We start from the raw sequence: 16,632 nt of genomic DNA on the forward strand, positions 1-16,632 counted from the left end.
CAACTCAGCTTCCCAGTTATGCCTGGAGCATATAAACAAAGAGGAGGAACGTACTGGTACTAAAGGGCTGAAAGAGGAAGAAAAGCCGTAGACATAGGATCAAGATCCAAACAACTACTGCACCTGGAGTACAGGTTTGCAGAGGCGTATCTGATATGCTGAAGCAGGAAAAAAGGATAAGGAAACGAGCTGTTCATGATAGAGGATTTTCCTGCTAAACTCAAACATAACAGCTACCAGTTATGGGGCACTGAAACTGAACATTATCTCATTAACCCTCACAACAATCCCACAAAGTTTATACTTTTTACTATCTTACACGCCAGAAGCTGCACAGCTAGTGAGCAATCTAGAGGCAGGATTTCAACCCTGGCCCGTTCAAACCAGAGCCTGGAGGCTAACCACACTCCGGAGAGACAGTGGAGGAAGACGGGGGAAATGCTGTCTGCGGGACATAAGCGACTGCGGGAAAGACGTTCGTAATTACGTCCAAGTTGTAAATTTATTAACATGGATGAAATACAAATATAAAAGGGTAACCATTTTCTTAAAGAGAGTGGGATGAGGCAGCAAAGTAATTCCAAAATCAATATTTTCTTGTTGATTTGTACAGAACACCATCTATTTGAAACCATTCTTAAGTCTTGGATTTAACATCGGTTCCTTCATGCACTCATATTTTGAAGGGAGAGTTAAGACTTGATGCCGCATGATAACGAATATTAGAGGCGTGTCAGTTTGCCAACTCCAGCAGGAAGTGCCTGTCAGGAGGCAGTTCCTACCACACAGACCACAAATGCCTAGTGATTTCTCTAGTCATATTTTAAGTTCTCCTACCTCAGGGTGTCCCTCCCTGAACAATGCCAGTCCTGCACTGGTAAACGCTTGCTCGTTGATTTCCTCTTTTTTAGATTTTATGCTAAGTATCTCTCCTCTGTTGTAGCGTTTTTTATATTAGTATTTACATTAAAAACTTCTGGGCATTTAGTATATGACCAGTAGCTTTTACATTACCTCATTTAATTTTCATGCTATTAATAACCACACTGTATACACAAGAAAACTAGAAAGGCTAATTAAGTAAAATGTCCAAAGTCATATAGCTAGTAAAGTTCAAACATATGTCTCATTCCAAAGTCATCGCTTTGACTCATCTGTCTTCTTTACTCAATGGATTGTTTAATGCATTTGATTAGGTTAACTGTATCCACCGGCTTCCACTAAATATTGCCTGCCAACTGTATTACTGAATGAATAAAAGGACATAAGATGTTACATACTTGGATGTGAGAAATTCCATCGTTTCTGAGACAACACCCTATGGGCTTCCTTTGAACTTTGTTCTCAAATCCTCAGTTACCCACGTACTATTTCCTAAGGTGAGGCATTCTCCAAAGAGCTCATTTATTAGACTTGAAAATGCCATACTCTTTCCTCTGCAGGCCTTCTGACATGCTCTTTTTTGCCCGAAATACTCTCCCTGCTCCACTCTCAGCACTCTCCATCTCTAGTCTACCGATCCACTCTTGCTCAAGCCGAAAACCTAGGAATCAAACTTGATTTTCCCATTCCCCACTTTGCTCCACCACTATAATATGGTCAGAGGTGATAGTAAACCTTGGTAAGGATATGTATCCATTAGTAAGTCCTAGTTGGCAGAAAAATTAAGAATGCATGTGGGTCATTGAGAAATGGAAATATAAATCTAGTGATGGCAGTGGGGGTGTCTTGGCAGAAGATGGGAATTCAGATTTGACCTGTAGCCTGTCGTCAAAATTGTCAAGCCCGTTTCAAAGGGTGGGGCAGGGGGGTTCTAACTAGCTCCCAAAAGATACTGTGATATTTTCTCCCAGCTTCCCAGAGAGCTCTGGGAGCATTTAGGATCAGCTGCAAACTAATGGTGAATCACTGGGTGTGTAACAGGGAACAAAGAACTATCAAAGAAAACGTCTCTTCTCTAGGTTCTGGGATGTGTCCGATACCAACATCACGATGATGGAAAGCTGTGGAGTCAAACAGCCCTGACTTTGAGCTTACTGTGTGACCCTACAGGTTTTTCAACCTCTCTACACCTCAGTTCCTCTGTAAAACGGAGCTGGTTCCCTTGCAGAGTTGTTGTGAGGACTGTTTGAATATGTGCATATATATATACATGTGTACGTAGGTAGGTGGACAGATAGATAAAATTAGGTGTCCCAACTATTAGATTTCTTCTCTTCCCTCCCCTGTCTTCAAGGCTAAAAAGACTAAGAACACAAACTATACTGGACCAATTAAATATCAGCAAGTTTAAAGAGACAAGTTACTTGCCCTCAAGGATTATTTTGGTTTCTCATTTTTTAAAATGTGTTTTATTTAAAAAACACATTCTGCCCAGCTCTACTGAAACCTCAAACTATTTACCCTTAATGTGCCAACAACATCCCAACCGAATAACCCTTTAAATTGTAAACATTGACTTTATTGCAGAGGTCTGTGGAAGAGCAAGCTTTGTACCTGTACGAAGGAGAGTGATTTATTCCCGCTGTGAAGCAGGTTTCTAGAAGGAACTGAGTTGCAGCCAGGAAGGTGATTCTAAGATTCCCAAATGCTTCTGGCTGAGGACTTCAGATTTTATTTGAAACAGATTCTCAGAGTACCAAACACACCTTTATTCAAGTGGAAGTACAAAAGCACATTCCTAAACCAAATGAATACATGTGATTTTTACATTTTCTGCTATTTAGAGATTACTTAATCCTGTTTCATAATCACTGGAAGTGATTACCCGTGTTCTCTATCCGTAGGGTATATATGGTCATAGACAGGAAAACGAAAACATGCATTTTTCATATGCTTTTACATTTAGATCAATTCATTTAGGTCTCTACCGTGCCCTGATGAGATCCTATGCTTGCTGATGGCTAAGAGGTAAAATACTGTGGTAGAACTACCCTAGAGGTTATTAGCCATAAGAGGCTTACAGAGTAAGCAATGAATTTTTATATATTTGTTAAGGATCCCTAGAGAATATTTTAACATATGAATTATGAAAGCCTCAATCGCCGGAACGACAACTAGAATTTTAAATAACACTGTCTTAGTCACAAAATATGTTGACGCTTAAGATGGAAAAATACAATAGAATGCTTTGACATCATCTAAAGAATCATGAACTCTTGCTAGGTGTTATGACAGTGACACTGAACTCTGGAGCCAACATCTGTGCTCAGTTTCATCAATCAAAAAAAAATGTTATTTTATATGGCCTGTAGACTCTAGTAAAATACAAAAAATATGATGTGTAAACAATTAAAAACAGGTAGTGTAAACAATTAAAAACGGGTAATGGAAAATCTGTAATGGTTAGATTTTACAGGCATATCTGCCATTCTTGAAATATACTCTAAAGATATTACACAAGAACAGCAATACCTTTGATGGAAGGCAGCATTCCCTTACGAAGATCTCTGATTTTAGTATATGTTCTTTACGTTTTACCCTATCAAAAGCAGACTTGAGCATTCTGCTGGCCTTCAATGGACATATATAAAATAATTCTGAACTTAGACATGCAGAATAGGCGCTGAATATAGCTAGGCTACCACCAGTCTTGTTGGCTTCCTAAGGTCTTTTTCACCTCTTTTAGAAGGCTGTGAATGCTAACACAGCTAAGAATTTGGGTGTCACTTGAAAATGTTTAGCTGCCTGCCACAAACTCAGGGGAAACAGAATCCTTCATACTCATGGATGGACAGGGTGTGTAAATCCATTTCTTTTAAAGGAAGATAATTTGAATTAGGACAGAAGACACCAAAAAAGCAAGTAGGGGTGGCATACCTGCTGGTGTAAAGCTTAAAACTAGGAAACCATCATTGAAGGTGCTTAAGAGAATGGAGAAATCAACAGGAATCCAAACGTTACGGCTGGAAAGAAATAGGGTCCTCAGAAAACAGCAGGCCTAAGAGTCTGTTTTGGAGAGAACTTTGACTGAGAACAGTAGAAAAAGCTAAATGAGAAACTTTCCAGAAGTTGACATGTTTTAACATTGGTGTATCAATTTATCTTAGGGAAGCTGTGAACAATAAGAACCAACTTCAGGAAAAATAAAAATGTTTATAGGCCACATTAAAATAAAAATAGCTTAGGGGCTTCCCTGGTGGCACAGTGGTTGAGAGTCCGCCTGCCGATGCAGGGGATACAGGTTCGTGCCCCAGTCCAGGAAGATCCCACATGCCGCAGAGTGGCTGGGCCCATGAGCCATGGCTGCTGAGCCTGTGCGTCCGGAGCCTGTGCTCCACAACGGGAGAGGCCACAACAGTGAGAGGCCCGCGTACCACAAAAAAAAATAAAAATAAAAATAAAAATAGCTTAAATGAGTTCCATAAATAAAGCATACCTACTTATAACACCTATTAAATAAAAGAATGCCATGAGAAAACAGAACTGCATTCACCAAGTCACTCCTCTGACTAGATTCTTCTGCAATGAAAAAGACTGGGGCTATATATTAACGATTTCATATGCAAATAATAATTTTCCCTTCAATATTTTGATGTTGAATAAAGCCTGAAATACGGTGTTAAATGTTTCCACTTGCATTATATCAAATTCCTGTCTGGTATGGATATTCTGATGATGAAAGAAGACTTGAACTCCTAGACTTGTCATTTACTATATACCCAAATGACTTCTCTTGGGTATGAATTCTTTGCTGAATGAGGGTTGGAATATGGCTGAATCCTCCCACACATACACATTTATTACATTCATAGGTATTCGGCATGAAATGAATTTGATGCTCACCATGTAGTTTCTTTGACTGAAGCTTTTTCACGTTTATAGGGTTTCTCTCTAGTGTGTATTCTTTTATGTCGACTAAGACTTGAATTCTGACTGAATTCTTTACATATGTAGAGTTTCTCTCTAGTATGAATTCTCTGATGTCTAGAAAGGGCTGAGCTCTGATGGAAGATATTCTCACATGCATCACATTTATAGAATTTTATTCCAGTATGAATTCTCCAATGGTGACTAAGGTATGAAAATAGCATGAAGCATCTACCACCTTCAATGTATTTGTAGGTTTTCTCATTGGTATGGGTTCGCAGGTGTAAAAAGTTTAACACGGACTAATAGCTTTCCAACGTTCGTCACATTCAGAAGGTTTCTCTCTGGGGTGAATTCCCCAATGATGAATAAAGGTTGAGCTGGGACCGAATCCTTTACCACATTCAGGACATGAACTGGTGTGAACTCTCAGATGCTGAATGAGGCCTGAACTTGACTAAATGTCTCCCCACGTTCATTACATTCACAAGGTTTCTCTTTGGTATGAATTCCTTGATGGTCGACGAGGTGTGCTCTCTGACTGAGGTTCTTTTCCCACACATCACAATCAAAGGCTTTTTCTCTGGTGAGGACTTCCTGTTGCAGGACAAGATCTGAGCTATGGTTGAAATTATCCTGATAATCATTACACTCATAGGATTTCTCTTTCCTATGAATTTTGTGATGCTGAATAAGGCATGAGGTTTGACTGAAAGCTTTTCCACATTCATTACATTCATGTGGTTTCTCTCCTGTGTGAATTCTTTGATGCTGAATTAGATGGGAATTCAATCTGAAGTCTTTTCCACATTCATTACATGTATAGGGCTTTTCTCCGAGACGAATTCCTTGATGCTTAATAAAGGTCAACCCACATTCGTTGTATTCATAGGACTTCTCTTCACAATGGACCTTCTGATGTTCAGCTAAGTGTGAGGTATGACAGAAGTCACTGCCACACACAGTACACTTACAAGGCATCTCTCTGTGAACTCTCTGATGTTGAGTGAGGTGTACACTACGACTGAAGACTCTTTCACAACTGCTACATTTATAAGATTTTGCTCTAGTGTGAATCCTCTTATGCTGAATTATGTCTGAGCTCTGACTACAGGATTTGTCAGACGCCTCACAGGATTTATCAGATGCTTCACATTTATAGGGTTTCTCTCTAGCGTGTATTCTTTTATGTCGACTAAGACTTGAACTCTGACTGAAAGATTTTTCACATTCTTTACATTTGTAGGGTTTCTCCCTAGTATGAATTCTCTGATGTCTAGAAAGGGCTGAGCTCTGATGGAAGATTTTCTCACATGCATCACATTTATAGGATTTCTCAGTGGCAGGAATGCTCTCCCATTTATTAAGGTGGGAGAGTTCCATTAAACTTTCCTTATACTCATTACTCTGAAAATCCTGTGTTAGATTTATTTGCTCATGTTTACCAGCTAAATTCTGGTTGAGGCTCATGTCATACTTATCAATGTCATCAACATTCTGTATTCTAAGAACTCTCTGATCTGCATCAAGAGTTGAGTCCAGACTGAAGCTTTTTTCAGGTTCATTACATTCACTGTTGTTCTCACTGGTGAAGGTTTTCTTACTGATTGTTATTTGCCTAAACTCTCTCTCCAGGAAGAGAAATTTCCTTAAGATTTCCTGAAGCCTTTCTAACCTGTCCTCAGTCTTATACACTTCTCTAGTCTCAGGAACTTGGGCAATATCCTTTTTGAGTCTTCCTACTCTCACTTTGTATGAATGTACTTCTTCTGGAATTTTCTGCTTAGGAATCAACAGCTTGTTTTCTTCTCTGGTCTCTCCATCTGATTCAATATATAAATAGAAAATGCAAATGTAATCTGTACCCTGTGCTTAGAAAAACAAAACTTAGAGAAGAGAAAACTAAATAATCTACAATCTACCAGGGTAAGAGAAGTTTATTTACTCTGAAACACAGGAACAAAATCTCAACAGCAGATGTAAGGGCATGAATAGGAGCAGTGAGGTAGGATCCAAGCGGTCCAAGGTGTGGGAGAAATAGAGGGCAGGTTCAGCAGAGTAAGAAGATAACCAATTAAGTTGTTTCAATGGAGATAACAGGGAACTAGTTCAACAGAATCATAGATAAGCAACTTGAATAGGGACCTAGTACAACTTACGGATAAGGGACAAAGTAAGAGTTCATCAAAACTGAACGGAAAAGGAAAGAGCTCTCCATTCTGGGATACAGACAGAGCTCTTCATTGACTGCCAAAGCAACTACAGCTTGGCTCAACAACTGGACTTTACTTCCCTACTAATTTATCTGATTGATTCTGCCTTACTCACCTGAGCAGTCATCTCTTAAGACTTCTCTATTCTTAGTTTCCAGATCAAAGACCTGTAGATCTTGTTCCAGCTGGGAGATCCCATCAGGCTTGGAAATTGGAAATCCTGCTCACAGAGAAGGAAATGGGATGTGGCAATTTATCCCCAGATACTACACCAGCCACTTTTTCTCTTAATAATGGCTAATGGAGAAATTAGAAGACATTAGGAAGGCCTGGAGAGTGAGAAGGCCAAAGACCTTCTACGAGGAGTTCATATTTGTGCTCTAGAAAGAGGTATGCTAAGGGGCAAGTTGATGACTTTTGGGAGCATAAGTATTCATTTACACACACTCAGGGAATGTGGCATGAGTGTGTACCTGTCTTCACAGAAATTATCATTATCACTCCTCATCTGTTGCCTACAGATTACTCTTTGTATTAGACCTGGCCTACAAGTATTAGACCTGGTCAAAATGGAGGTCATCAAAATATAACTCTGCTGGACTGGAGAAAGGTGAATTCTCAAGCACCTGTTGTGCGGTGAGCTAAACTGTAGCAATAGAATCAGTGAAGGCTGAAAAAATATTCCAAGGACCAATCTCAAGAAACAATTCATTTCAGGGCACATGAGGAAACAAATAATAATATGACACATCCTTACCCCTTAGGAGCTTATACTCTTGTTTATTCAACAAACATTTATGGAGTGCCTCCTATATGCAAAGTATGTAGGAGATAAAGAGCCCAAGCAGATAAGGTCCATCCCCTCAAGGACCTTACACTCTAACTGCAGAGACAGATATAAATAACTTACACTAATATGATACAGTGAGGAAGATGCAATAAAAGTGCATTTTCACACAAAATGGTCTTTCTCTGGCTTGCATAATGGACTGCTAGGATCTCATCTCTTTTATTTTTTTATTATTATTATTTTTTTATCTCATCTCTTTTAAAGCAAAAGCAAGAGGCAGTCTGCTTCTGAGGTGGGGCAGAACTATTACAGTATCAAAGGGGCAGTTTTTACACGTATTCAGCCCATAAAGCTTCTAGTAGCACACATACAAGGTCTAGCTCAAGCCCCTCATCTCCAAAAGCCTTTCTCTGCACTTACTGAATGTCTACAAACTGTATTATGTGTTCTTCTTATCCTGACATGTCTCTATATAATGAAGTTTACAGATTTTTTAAAATTGTTTTCAGGTATTATCATCCCTACCTGATTTATAAACTCTTTGATAGCAGGGACCATGTACCTTTTATCTTGCACTTCTTTTCATTCATTTATTTAAAAGCTACTCATTGAGTGCCAATTTTGTGCCCAAGTGTCAACAGATAATCAATGTTTTAAAAAGGGCTCTGGGCCTGAAAAGTATGATAAACCAATAGTTGTCCTATGGGATTCCACATGACAGCTTAAGAGCAGGGAGATCAGAACAGATATAAAAAAGACATTTACTGTGTTTCTGAATTCCTGTTGGGCATAGAGTCAATCCTCTTTTTGGACACATTTTAGTTAAGGTGCTCCATGTCAAATGCAATAGTTTTGCAAGTTTAAAAAAAGTTAGTATGGCATGACACAGCAACTACGCTGCTCAGAATTCTGATAACATAATTCGCAACTTTTGACAGATATTTATTAAGGTGTTTCTAGGTATTTGAAAACTGAAATTAATTTTGGTTACTCTATATCTACACTTAAATCACTTACACACAACAAAAAAGATCATCTTCTTGTTGGATTAGGGGTTTGATTTTAGACACATGTTTAAGGTAATGTAGGAAGGTATAGAAAATGCCTAGCAGGCAGTTAGAGATACAAGACTGCAGTTTAGAAGAGAGAAAGGGATTCAAGATACAGACTTAAAGTCACTTGTATTATCAAAATATTAAGCTAAGATTCGCTAAGCATTTGGTAGGTGCAAAGTACCACACCAAGAGCTTTATAAGCTTTTACTCACTTAATACTCACCATACCTTCATGAGATAGGAATTATTACTGTACCAATTTTACAAATAGGAAAACTAAGATTCAGAGAGGTTAAGAACGTTGCCCAAGGTCATGTTAACTGGTGAAGCTGGGGCTCAAACAGACAGTCTTATTTCAGAAACCGGCTTTTAAATAATCTACTAGTAAAAAATAATGATTGTGAATGAAATCCATCCCTTCCTCTAAATATGTACAGAAAGAGAACAGAAGACCAACATAGTGACAATGGAGCAAAAGGTGAAAATAATAAAAAGAACAGAGAAACAGTAATTAGAACAATACACGGAGAGACAGGATCCAACAGATTTAGAATCATGACGTTTAATTAAAAGGGACCTGAGAGAACATTTAGTGTCAAAGGAATGAAAATCTCTTCGTAATAGGCACAGCCTGAGCAACATTCAATCTGAGAAAATTCCATTATGAACAAACAATTTGAACACTCTCCTGAAATCTTTGTCTGTATTAAGAAATCTGGTCCATAGCTCCCACCACTTGCTGCCCCTTCAGAAAGAACATGTGCTGGTAAGTAACCAGCACAAGCCAGGTGCTTACGCACATAACCTGATTTAAGCCTTGACACAACCCAGGAAGCAGACATTATTTTTTGTTTTATAGATGGAAACGTCATTATAATCGGTTTAAATATCTGCTCAGTCACAGATGGTAAATGGAACCCACAGTTCACATTCTTTCCAATCTATACTAAGGGTCACAGAAAGCATTAAAGCAGGTTTTCTCACCACTGGCCTGAATGCCTTTTTCCTAGATTTAAGTCAAAAATCTACGCTTTCAAAATATGCATTTTTCCTATCGAAATTTGAAATTTTTCCTATCTAATTTTTTATTAAAACATTTTGATTTTTAAAATTGAAACCCTGACAGTTTTCTAATTAGATTTATTTTTAACTTAATCTGATCTTTAAAAATAACATTTAAAATTTACCTCATTGTTTGTTGCCTATACCAGTGCTGTGCTAAGATTTTAGCCATCTGAAAGCTGCATGCTTTTCTTCCTGGTCCTTAATAAACACACAAATAAAATCTCTCCTTAGCTATATTGTTCCTGTGTAGATACCTATTATAATGGAATGTATCCTCTAACAATTTTACTTTTTCTTGAATGCATGCCCTTTCTGCTCCCAAACTGTATTACCTCATACCTGTCTGTCCAATTTATTGTGGCCATTTTAAATTACCATCATAGTACAGAGCCATAAAAATATAAAAAAACACTATATGTGGTTGGACTAACTGTCCTAAGGCACAAAACAGTGAAAAAGCGTGGGCTTCAGAGTCAGATCAGAGTCCATAGCCTAGCTTTGTCCCTGGATGGGTCACTTAACTCCTCTTAGCCTCGGGTATAAAACAGAATAATACCTGCTCACAGGGTTATGGTAAGGATTAAATGAGATATGTTAAGTACTTAGTAACATACTGGTTGCTCAGTAGTGAACAACTGTGGTAGTGAAAGACATTCTATACAAAATCATTTTTGCCCTCACGACATCAACTTCAAAAAGCAAGGGGTATGTGCCAAACATTCCTGATTTATCAGCTCACTCACCATCCAGTAGAGTTCTGGGAAGCAGCTTTCTAATGCTGTCACCTAACAGGGCACCTGCCACACTGCCCCATGTGAATTGTAATCCAAGCTTTTTTCCCAGTCTTATTAATCTCCAGCACTAAGTCACAGACGACTTCCCTTTGGGTATGACCCCCAAGCCAGTAATTCGCTCACTGGCAACAGTATATGCTTCTTTTTAGATTTGGTAATGAAAATTTTTACCTACTTTTTTATTCTTTTACTCTGTTTATACTCTGTATATTTATTATTGTGTAGTGGAAGCACTTAACCAAAAGACCAAAGTTCTGATATCTGTGACAAATACAACTCAGAGCTACTATCATGGGAAAAAGGTATGAACTGGAAAACAGGGCTGCTAAATCAGAGACTGAATTATAAAGTCCTTATTTTACAACACAAAACATTAAGCTAAGTTAACTAAGTGTATAAACTTCAAGTGGAGTTTGCTGAACCCCCAAATATGAAAATTACTTCCTGAAGATTGTAAAAAATAATTACTAAGGAGAGGCTGCTGACTTGGTCACAAAAACAAGTTGAGTAGGAGGGCTTCTTTTACATAATTGTGCCCAGCATGTGTGAGTGTGCATACGTGTCCTGTGTATGTGCAGAGATGACAGAGGAAATGGGATAAAATTCAGTCTAACAGTATGCTGTGCTGTTAGGCTGATTGAACTAAGAAGTTTCTTTACTCCAAAAAGTAGACAGGTTAACTGTTGGAAATTATGTAATTATTAGATATTAACAGTAATTTACAATTACATATCACTTTACAATTTACAAGTTGTTGAATATACATTCAATTTGACAGCCTGAAGGAAAGACAGCCTTTCCGTTCCATTGAGGAAAGGCTAAGGAACACTTGACCAGGAAAGGTCATATAAACGCATCAATCTGTACAGCCCCACAAAGAATAAACGGGACGAAGGCAGGACCCTGGAGGGGGCCACAGGGATTTAAAAGAAGCAAAAGACTAGAACGTTAGAAAGGCCCAGGGGTCTCAGGAGATTTAGGCAACAGAAGGGGCAGGTCATGTTCACTACAGAAAAGGAGGGGCACACAGTGTATGTTCCACAGTCTAAAATAACATGAAAAGATCATAACCGAAGAGCTGGAGTCGAACTTTGTGGTTTCTGAGAACACAAGTCGATGACCACCAACCATGGCTTCTGATTGAGCTCAGAATTCAGGGTTCAAAATTCTGGTTGCAACGGAGGGCTTCCTTGGCCCTTTGAAATTTATCAAAGGTCATCTGAGGAGCTGCAATTTTACATAGTGGTGGCATCCTGAGAAGCATCTACTCCATCAATCAAGTGTAATATCTCATAACCGTGGAAAAGGAGTTTCCGAGCGGGGACGAGCACTATCGATGGGAAGCCGATACCTGGGCCATCTCCGGGAGATTCCTGCTGAAAGGACTGCAAGTGTTTCTCCAGAGAAAGCACTTGCCTGGGTATGACTCAGGGCCGGGCAGGAATTCACACTATGAATCCGAGTGGTGGGAAGGCGGAGAAGTATGCCTACGAAGATCAAAGAGCCAGGAATGGAAAACATACTAAAAACCTTCCCAGTGGGCAGGCTGCCTCCCCACAGATAAGAAGACCTCTTTAATCCTGAGTGTAATCAAGGAGACAAAACAACACCCTGGATGCCACCAGCACAGGCAAAGCAAAAAAGAGTTAAAAAAAAAAAAAGAGAGAGAGGGAGAAAGAGAAAAGAAAAAGTATGATTAAGTACATACATACATAACAAAGAAAAGAGCAGCAGAGACAGGCAAAAAAAGAAAGAGGAGCAATGCTCACACTGAGGGGGATGCCGACAACTCCCACCGATCCTTCTCTACAACACCACAGGTTGTCTAATCTCAGCTGCCAACTGCACCATCCAAATGACAAAGGAGAGACTCGGTCTAAGTCTGAGACTTCTGCAGCTCGGGTGAGGTTACGCAGGATTACCTTCTGGGTGACTCACTGAAATGTACTCGCAGTGAGTCATGCCTTGAAATCAAGTCTCTCAAATTCTGCCTACTTGCAGATGAATTTAGGGATCTTAAGAGGTGAGGGATTATTCAACAAAGACGTTAGCCTATCTTAAAAAAAAAAAAGGCATTTCTTCTTCTGAGAAAAATGGGAAACTCTCAGATACAGGGGCACTGAATTACCAGGAAGGAAAGTGTCTGGTTGTGGGTTGGGAGGCCCTAGAGTCTCTCTCATAAAAAAGGAAAAGATAGGTAAAGTGAGAACTTGCAAAGCACCAGCAAGTTTCCCTTTTCTAACAGGGAACAGATGCCCCACAAAAGCAAGAAACATTAACTGAGGTTAAGGAGTAGAATGTCTCCTCCTGAAACCCCCAAAGGAAACCCACTCCCAGAGGAGACGACCTTAAAGAAGGAGGAATCGGAGGTTCTACGACCGGGGATCTGAGCCACACTCAGAGACCTCACACCTACTCAAAAACAAGGAAGTAAAGAAATCGTAAGCGGTAAACTGAATAATAAGAAAGGCAATCCTTACCCAGTGAGACCAGGTTCCCATAATTCTCTAACATCACTTCTCTGTAGAGAGCCCTCTGAACAGGGTCCAGGCATCCCCATTCCTCTCGAGTAAGGTGCACAGCCACATCCTCGAATGTCACAAACTCCTGAAATAACACAGCCTGGCTGCTCTGGGGAAGGAGGCCACCACAGCATCATGGCCAGAGAATGAAGGAGATGATACAGAGGGTCTGCAGGGTGCATTTATGTTGGAAAGGAGGGAGAACAGAGTAGAATCTAGGGAATAGGTTCCACAACCCTTTAACATCTAATAAGCGCCCATGACAGCACCAAGGATAAAGGAAGTGTTTGCTGGTGGTATTGGGGAGATGGAAAGGTGGTTTCTGTGAAGTCCAGGTCTCTGAAGATGATCAGCACCCAACCTGGGGTCTATTAAAAAAAAAAAATTCAGGAAAGGTTTATGGATGGGATGAGGAAAGGACCACACTCAATCAGCAGCAATAGTCCCTGAGGAAAAGCAGAGGGTTCCTCAGCTCACCTGGTACCTGGCTGTTAGGAGCGCAGCTGCCTGGTCTCCTGGGCTTCCCTCGTGGGGAAGAGCAGGCACCTGGGGGACAGGTGGAGCTGAGGGAGGAGAAAGGAGCCAAGAGTGAGAGCAGCCCTTCCCCAGGGCTCCCTTACGAAAGAGAGAGTCAGTGGGACCCTTCCTCACATCAACATTACGGCAAAACCAACGAACGTGTATCGGGTATTGACCATGTTCTGCACCTTCTCAGCACCTGCATGCCCTCCTTACACATGCTTAGACCCGTGATACAAGATTTTATTATGAAATCTCATATTGTACATTATTCCATGACATGACATACCTCTAACAGAAGGGTAAGCACTGTTACCTGTTTTGCAAATGGGCAAAGCAAAGCATAAAGATTTGCAGTGGCTCATCCAGAGCCACAGTTATTTAGTAGACTTTTGACCCTCTCCCAGACACTGTTCTGTAAACTTCATTAAGCCTTTCTTTTGAGACTGGGCACTGTCTCTGCAACCAGTGTGTAAGGCCCTCTAGAATAAGGAGTGGTCATCTGTTTCCTCATAATCCTTTCCACACTCTCACAATGCTCCACAGCACTCTACGCACCATGGCACTCAGCTGGTGTTCCTGACACACAAGTTATTTCAGGCACTGCAGTCGGCACAAGTAATCTCATACAAACTTCATACAAGACAAAGGCAGTACAAGACAGATCAACCTCTCTCTATAATACATAAAAATGTTACTTTGTGGTCAATATGTGATATGTATACATTGTTATTTTACGGTCAATATGTGATATGTATACATTGGGCTCAACCAAGGAATTAGATGGTTGTTTCCTTGATCAAAGTTAGATTAGTCACGAACACTGCAGTTGCAACAGAATGGCAGCTGGCAAAGCACAAAAGGTCAAGGAGGGAAGAAACTAAGTTAAGGGAAACTAAGTTAAGGGAACGTGACAGGCCCTAAATCTAAGAGGAAGTGAAAGCAAGGCAAGGGCGGTGAGGTGCGGCAAAAGCAGCATTTCTTAGAAATTATTCTGAATGTGGTAACTGGGATGAAGTGAAAGTTGCATGAAGGAGAAACAGCCAGAGCAGAGTGAGCGAAGACCACTTGGCCTATTAAAGGACAGGCTGACCTCAACAGAGGGGCCCAGATCAGGACTGGACTGAGTCGCGCCTGTGCCTCCCGTCAAGACCTCCCTCTAGGGAGCAATCTCTCATTGAAATCCCTGGCCTCTCTCATACCAGGCCCAGGAGCCCCTCTGCACTCCCATTCTCCCGGATGGAAGTGCTCTCTCTGCCTTACCCCCAGTGAGTCCCTGTTCCATGTCGGTGTCCTGCACGAACTGAGGCTCTGGGGACAGACCCTCAGAGTGGGTCTCCAAAGGCTGAAACTGGACCCTTGGAGATCCTGCTGCTTCCTGGGCCGATATTTCCTCCATCCCTGTTCTGGAGGACGATGACCATCACTGCGGGGTGAGATTAGGAGAAATTATTGTAACAAGTTAAAACAACCCATCATTTTACATTCTCAGGACTTAGCAAAGTATCTTGCACACTGTAGACACAATGAAAATAGTTAATGACGATTAACCACCTAAAATAAACAGCAGGAAGAAAAATGGACATTATTTGCTTTCAGATATTTAAGAACCAAGTCATATGGTCCAAGTATGCAGTTTATTTGAACTCCACTAATCCAGAATTTGTGGAATTTTTTTTACTCAAGGAAACACAATTTAATAGCCTAAAATTTTCTGTGTAAATTGAAAATACTTGACATTTACAAACTTCTTTCAAGGTTCAGGTACGCACCCAGAGAAACACACTAGTTCCGATACTCGTAATTTTTTAAAAGCAGGCCCCTACGAATTTTTTGGTAAACACTGGCAGCCCACTCTGAATTACTGAATGGCCTTAACTGATAACCAAGTTGCACTCTGGAGGGTCAGACCCTTCGATAACTCAGACTAGGTAGCAAGGCCTTTCCCACAATCCTGACAGTAAGCCAGGGAAGGGCTGCGACTCTAACAGGTCTGACTGGTTGTCCTTCACACCCAAGGACGCGGCAGCGCTCCGTCTCCTTTCCACACCCTCAGAAAGGGCCCTCGCGCCCGGCCCTCAGAAGGCCTCGCCCGGCGCTGCCCTCCTCCCACTTCCCTGCTAGGTCAAGACACGGTCCCAAAAGGGCGAAGCGGGCCCCAGAAACCCAGCTCACAGCAGGGAACGGTCACCGGCTCCTGACGGCGGGGCCCTCCGTCCGCGGGGTGTCGGGGCGAACCCTGACTGAAGAGACACGGGCCCTCGCACCCCGGCCCCGCGCGGACGGGAACCGCAGTCAGCCGGGGACGGGAGACTCCTCCTCCCCGGGAGGCTAAACAAGTGGCCAACCAACCGCGACCCCAGAACGCCTTCCGGGGACTCACCAAGCGGAGGGGCGGGCCGGTCGGCCGTCCGGTAGCGGACACCCTCGCTCACGGGACCACCACAGCCTTTCGGGGGTCGCTCTAGGCTGCTCGGAGGCCGGCGCGTCTCTGTGGTACTTCCGGAGGCGGAGTCCGATGGGTGGGGGCAGGGCGGGCCCCGGATGAGGGCCCCGGATGCGGAACCCGGATAAGCGGGTGCAAGTCGCTGAGGCTTGTTTGTGAGGCTTTTCCATCCACGTCCTTCTGCCGGTCTCACCCTCCCTGCTGATCCCCGCTGGCCGCTCTGTAGCCAGTACATCGGTAGTGACCGCGACAGCCCCGGACTTGGGAAGGCGGCCCCGCTCTCCCTTCCCTGGCTGCAGCCAACCTTCGAGACTCCCCGCGGGGTGGTGGCTCTTCCGCGGGGGTGCGTGTCGGGGATGAGGACGAAATGTCCAACCTAGTGGTCCGACCTCCATGAGTCAACCGTTCGGGAACTAGCA

At 41.8% G+C, this 16,632-nt stretch overlaps 1 protein-coding gene across 8 annotated transcripts; it reads right to left on the minus strand.

Moving 5' to 3' along the window:
• Positions 1-287: 287 nt before the first annotated feature.
• ZNF655 (zinc finger protein 655) lies at positions 288-16,254 on the minus strand. 8 transcript variants are annotated; one of them, XM_029220680.1, is made up of 5 exons: positions 16,151-16,254; positions 15,031-15,193; positions 13,726-13,811; positions 13,207-13,333; positions 10,087-12,213 (listed from the first exon to the last, which is right to left on the minus strand). In XM_029220680.1, the coding sequence occupies exons 2-5, from the start codon at positions 15,164-15,166 to the stop codon at positions 12,017-12,019; spliced, it is 546 nt and encodes a 181-aa protein (XP_029076513.1). In that variant the 5' UTR covers positions 15,167-15,193; positions 16,151-16,254; the 3' UTR covers positions 10,087-12,016. The 8 variants fall into 8 exon arrangements, with proteins under 8 accessions (XP_029076509.1, XP_029076510.1, XP_029076511.1 ...); XM_029220681.1 differs by lacking the exon at positions 16,151-16,254 and adding an exon at positions 15,943-16,143; XM_029220676.1 differs by lacking the exons at positions 10,087-12,213; positions 13,207-13,333; positions 13,726-13,811 and adding exons at positions 288-6,632; positions 7,138-7,242 and having other exon boundaries at positions 16,151-16,252.
• Positions 16,255-16,632: the final 378 nt, after the last annotated feature.

This window comes from Monodon monoceros, unplaced genomic scaffold, assembly GCF_005190385.1.
Source record: "Monodon monoceros isolate NGI ecotype Baffin Bay Population unplaced genomic scaffold, NGI_Narwhal_1 Super_Scaffold_13, whole genome shotgun sequence".
Classification (NCBI taxonomy): Eukaryota; Metazoa; Chordata; class Mammalia; order Artiodactyla; family Monodontidae; genus Monodon; species Monodon monoceros.

Coding starts and splice junctions, on each gene's coding strand:
- ZNF655 (XM_029220676.1), bottom strand. CDS start 15,166: ATGGAGGAAATATCGGCCCAGGAAGCAGCAGGATCTCCAAGGGTCCAG. Junction 7,243..15,030: donor GGAACAGGGACTCACTGGGG/GTAAGGCAGAGA, acceptor CTCTGTGAGCAG/GATTTCCAATTTCCAAGCCT. Junction 6,633..7,137: donor CTTAAGAGATGACTGCTCAG/GTGAGTAAGGCA, acceptor ATATTGAATCAG/ATGGAGAGACCAGAGAAGAA.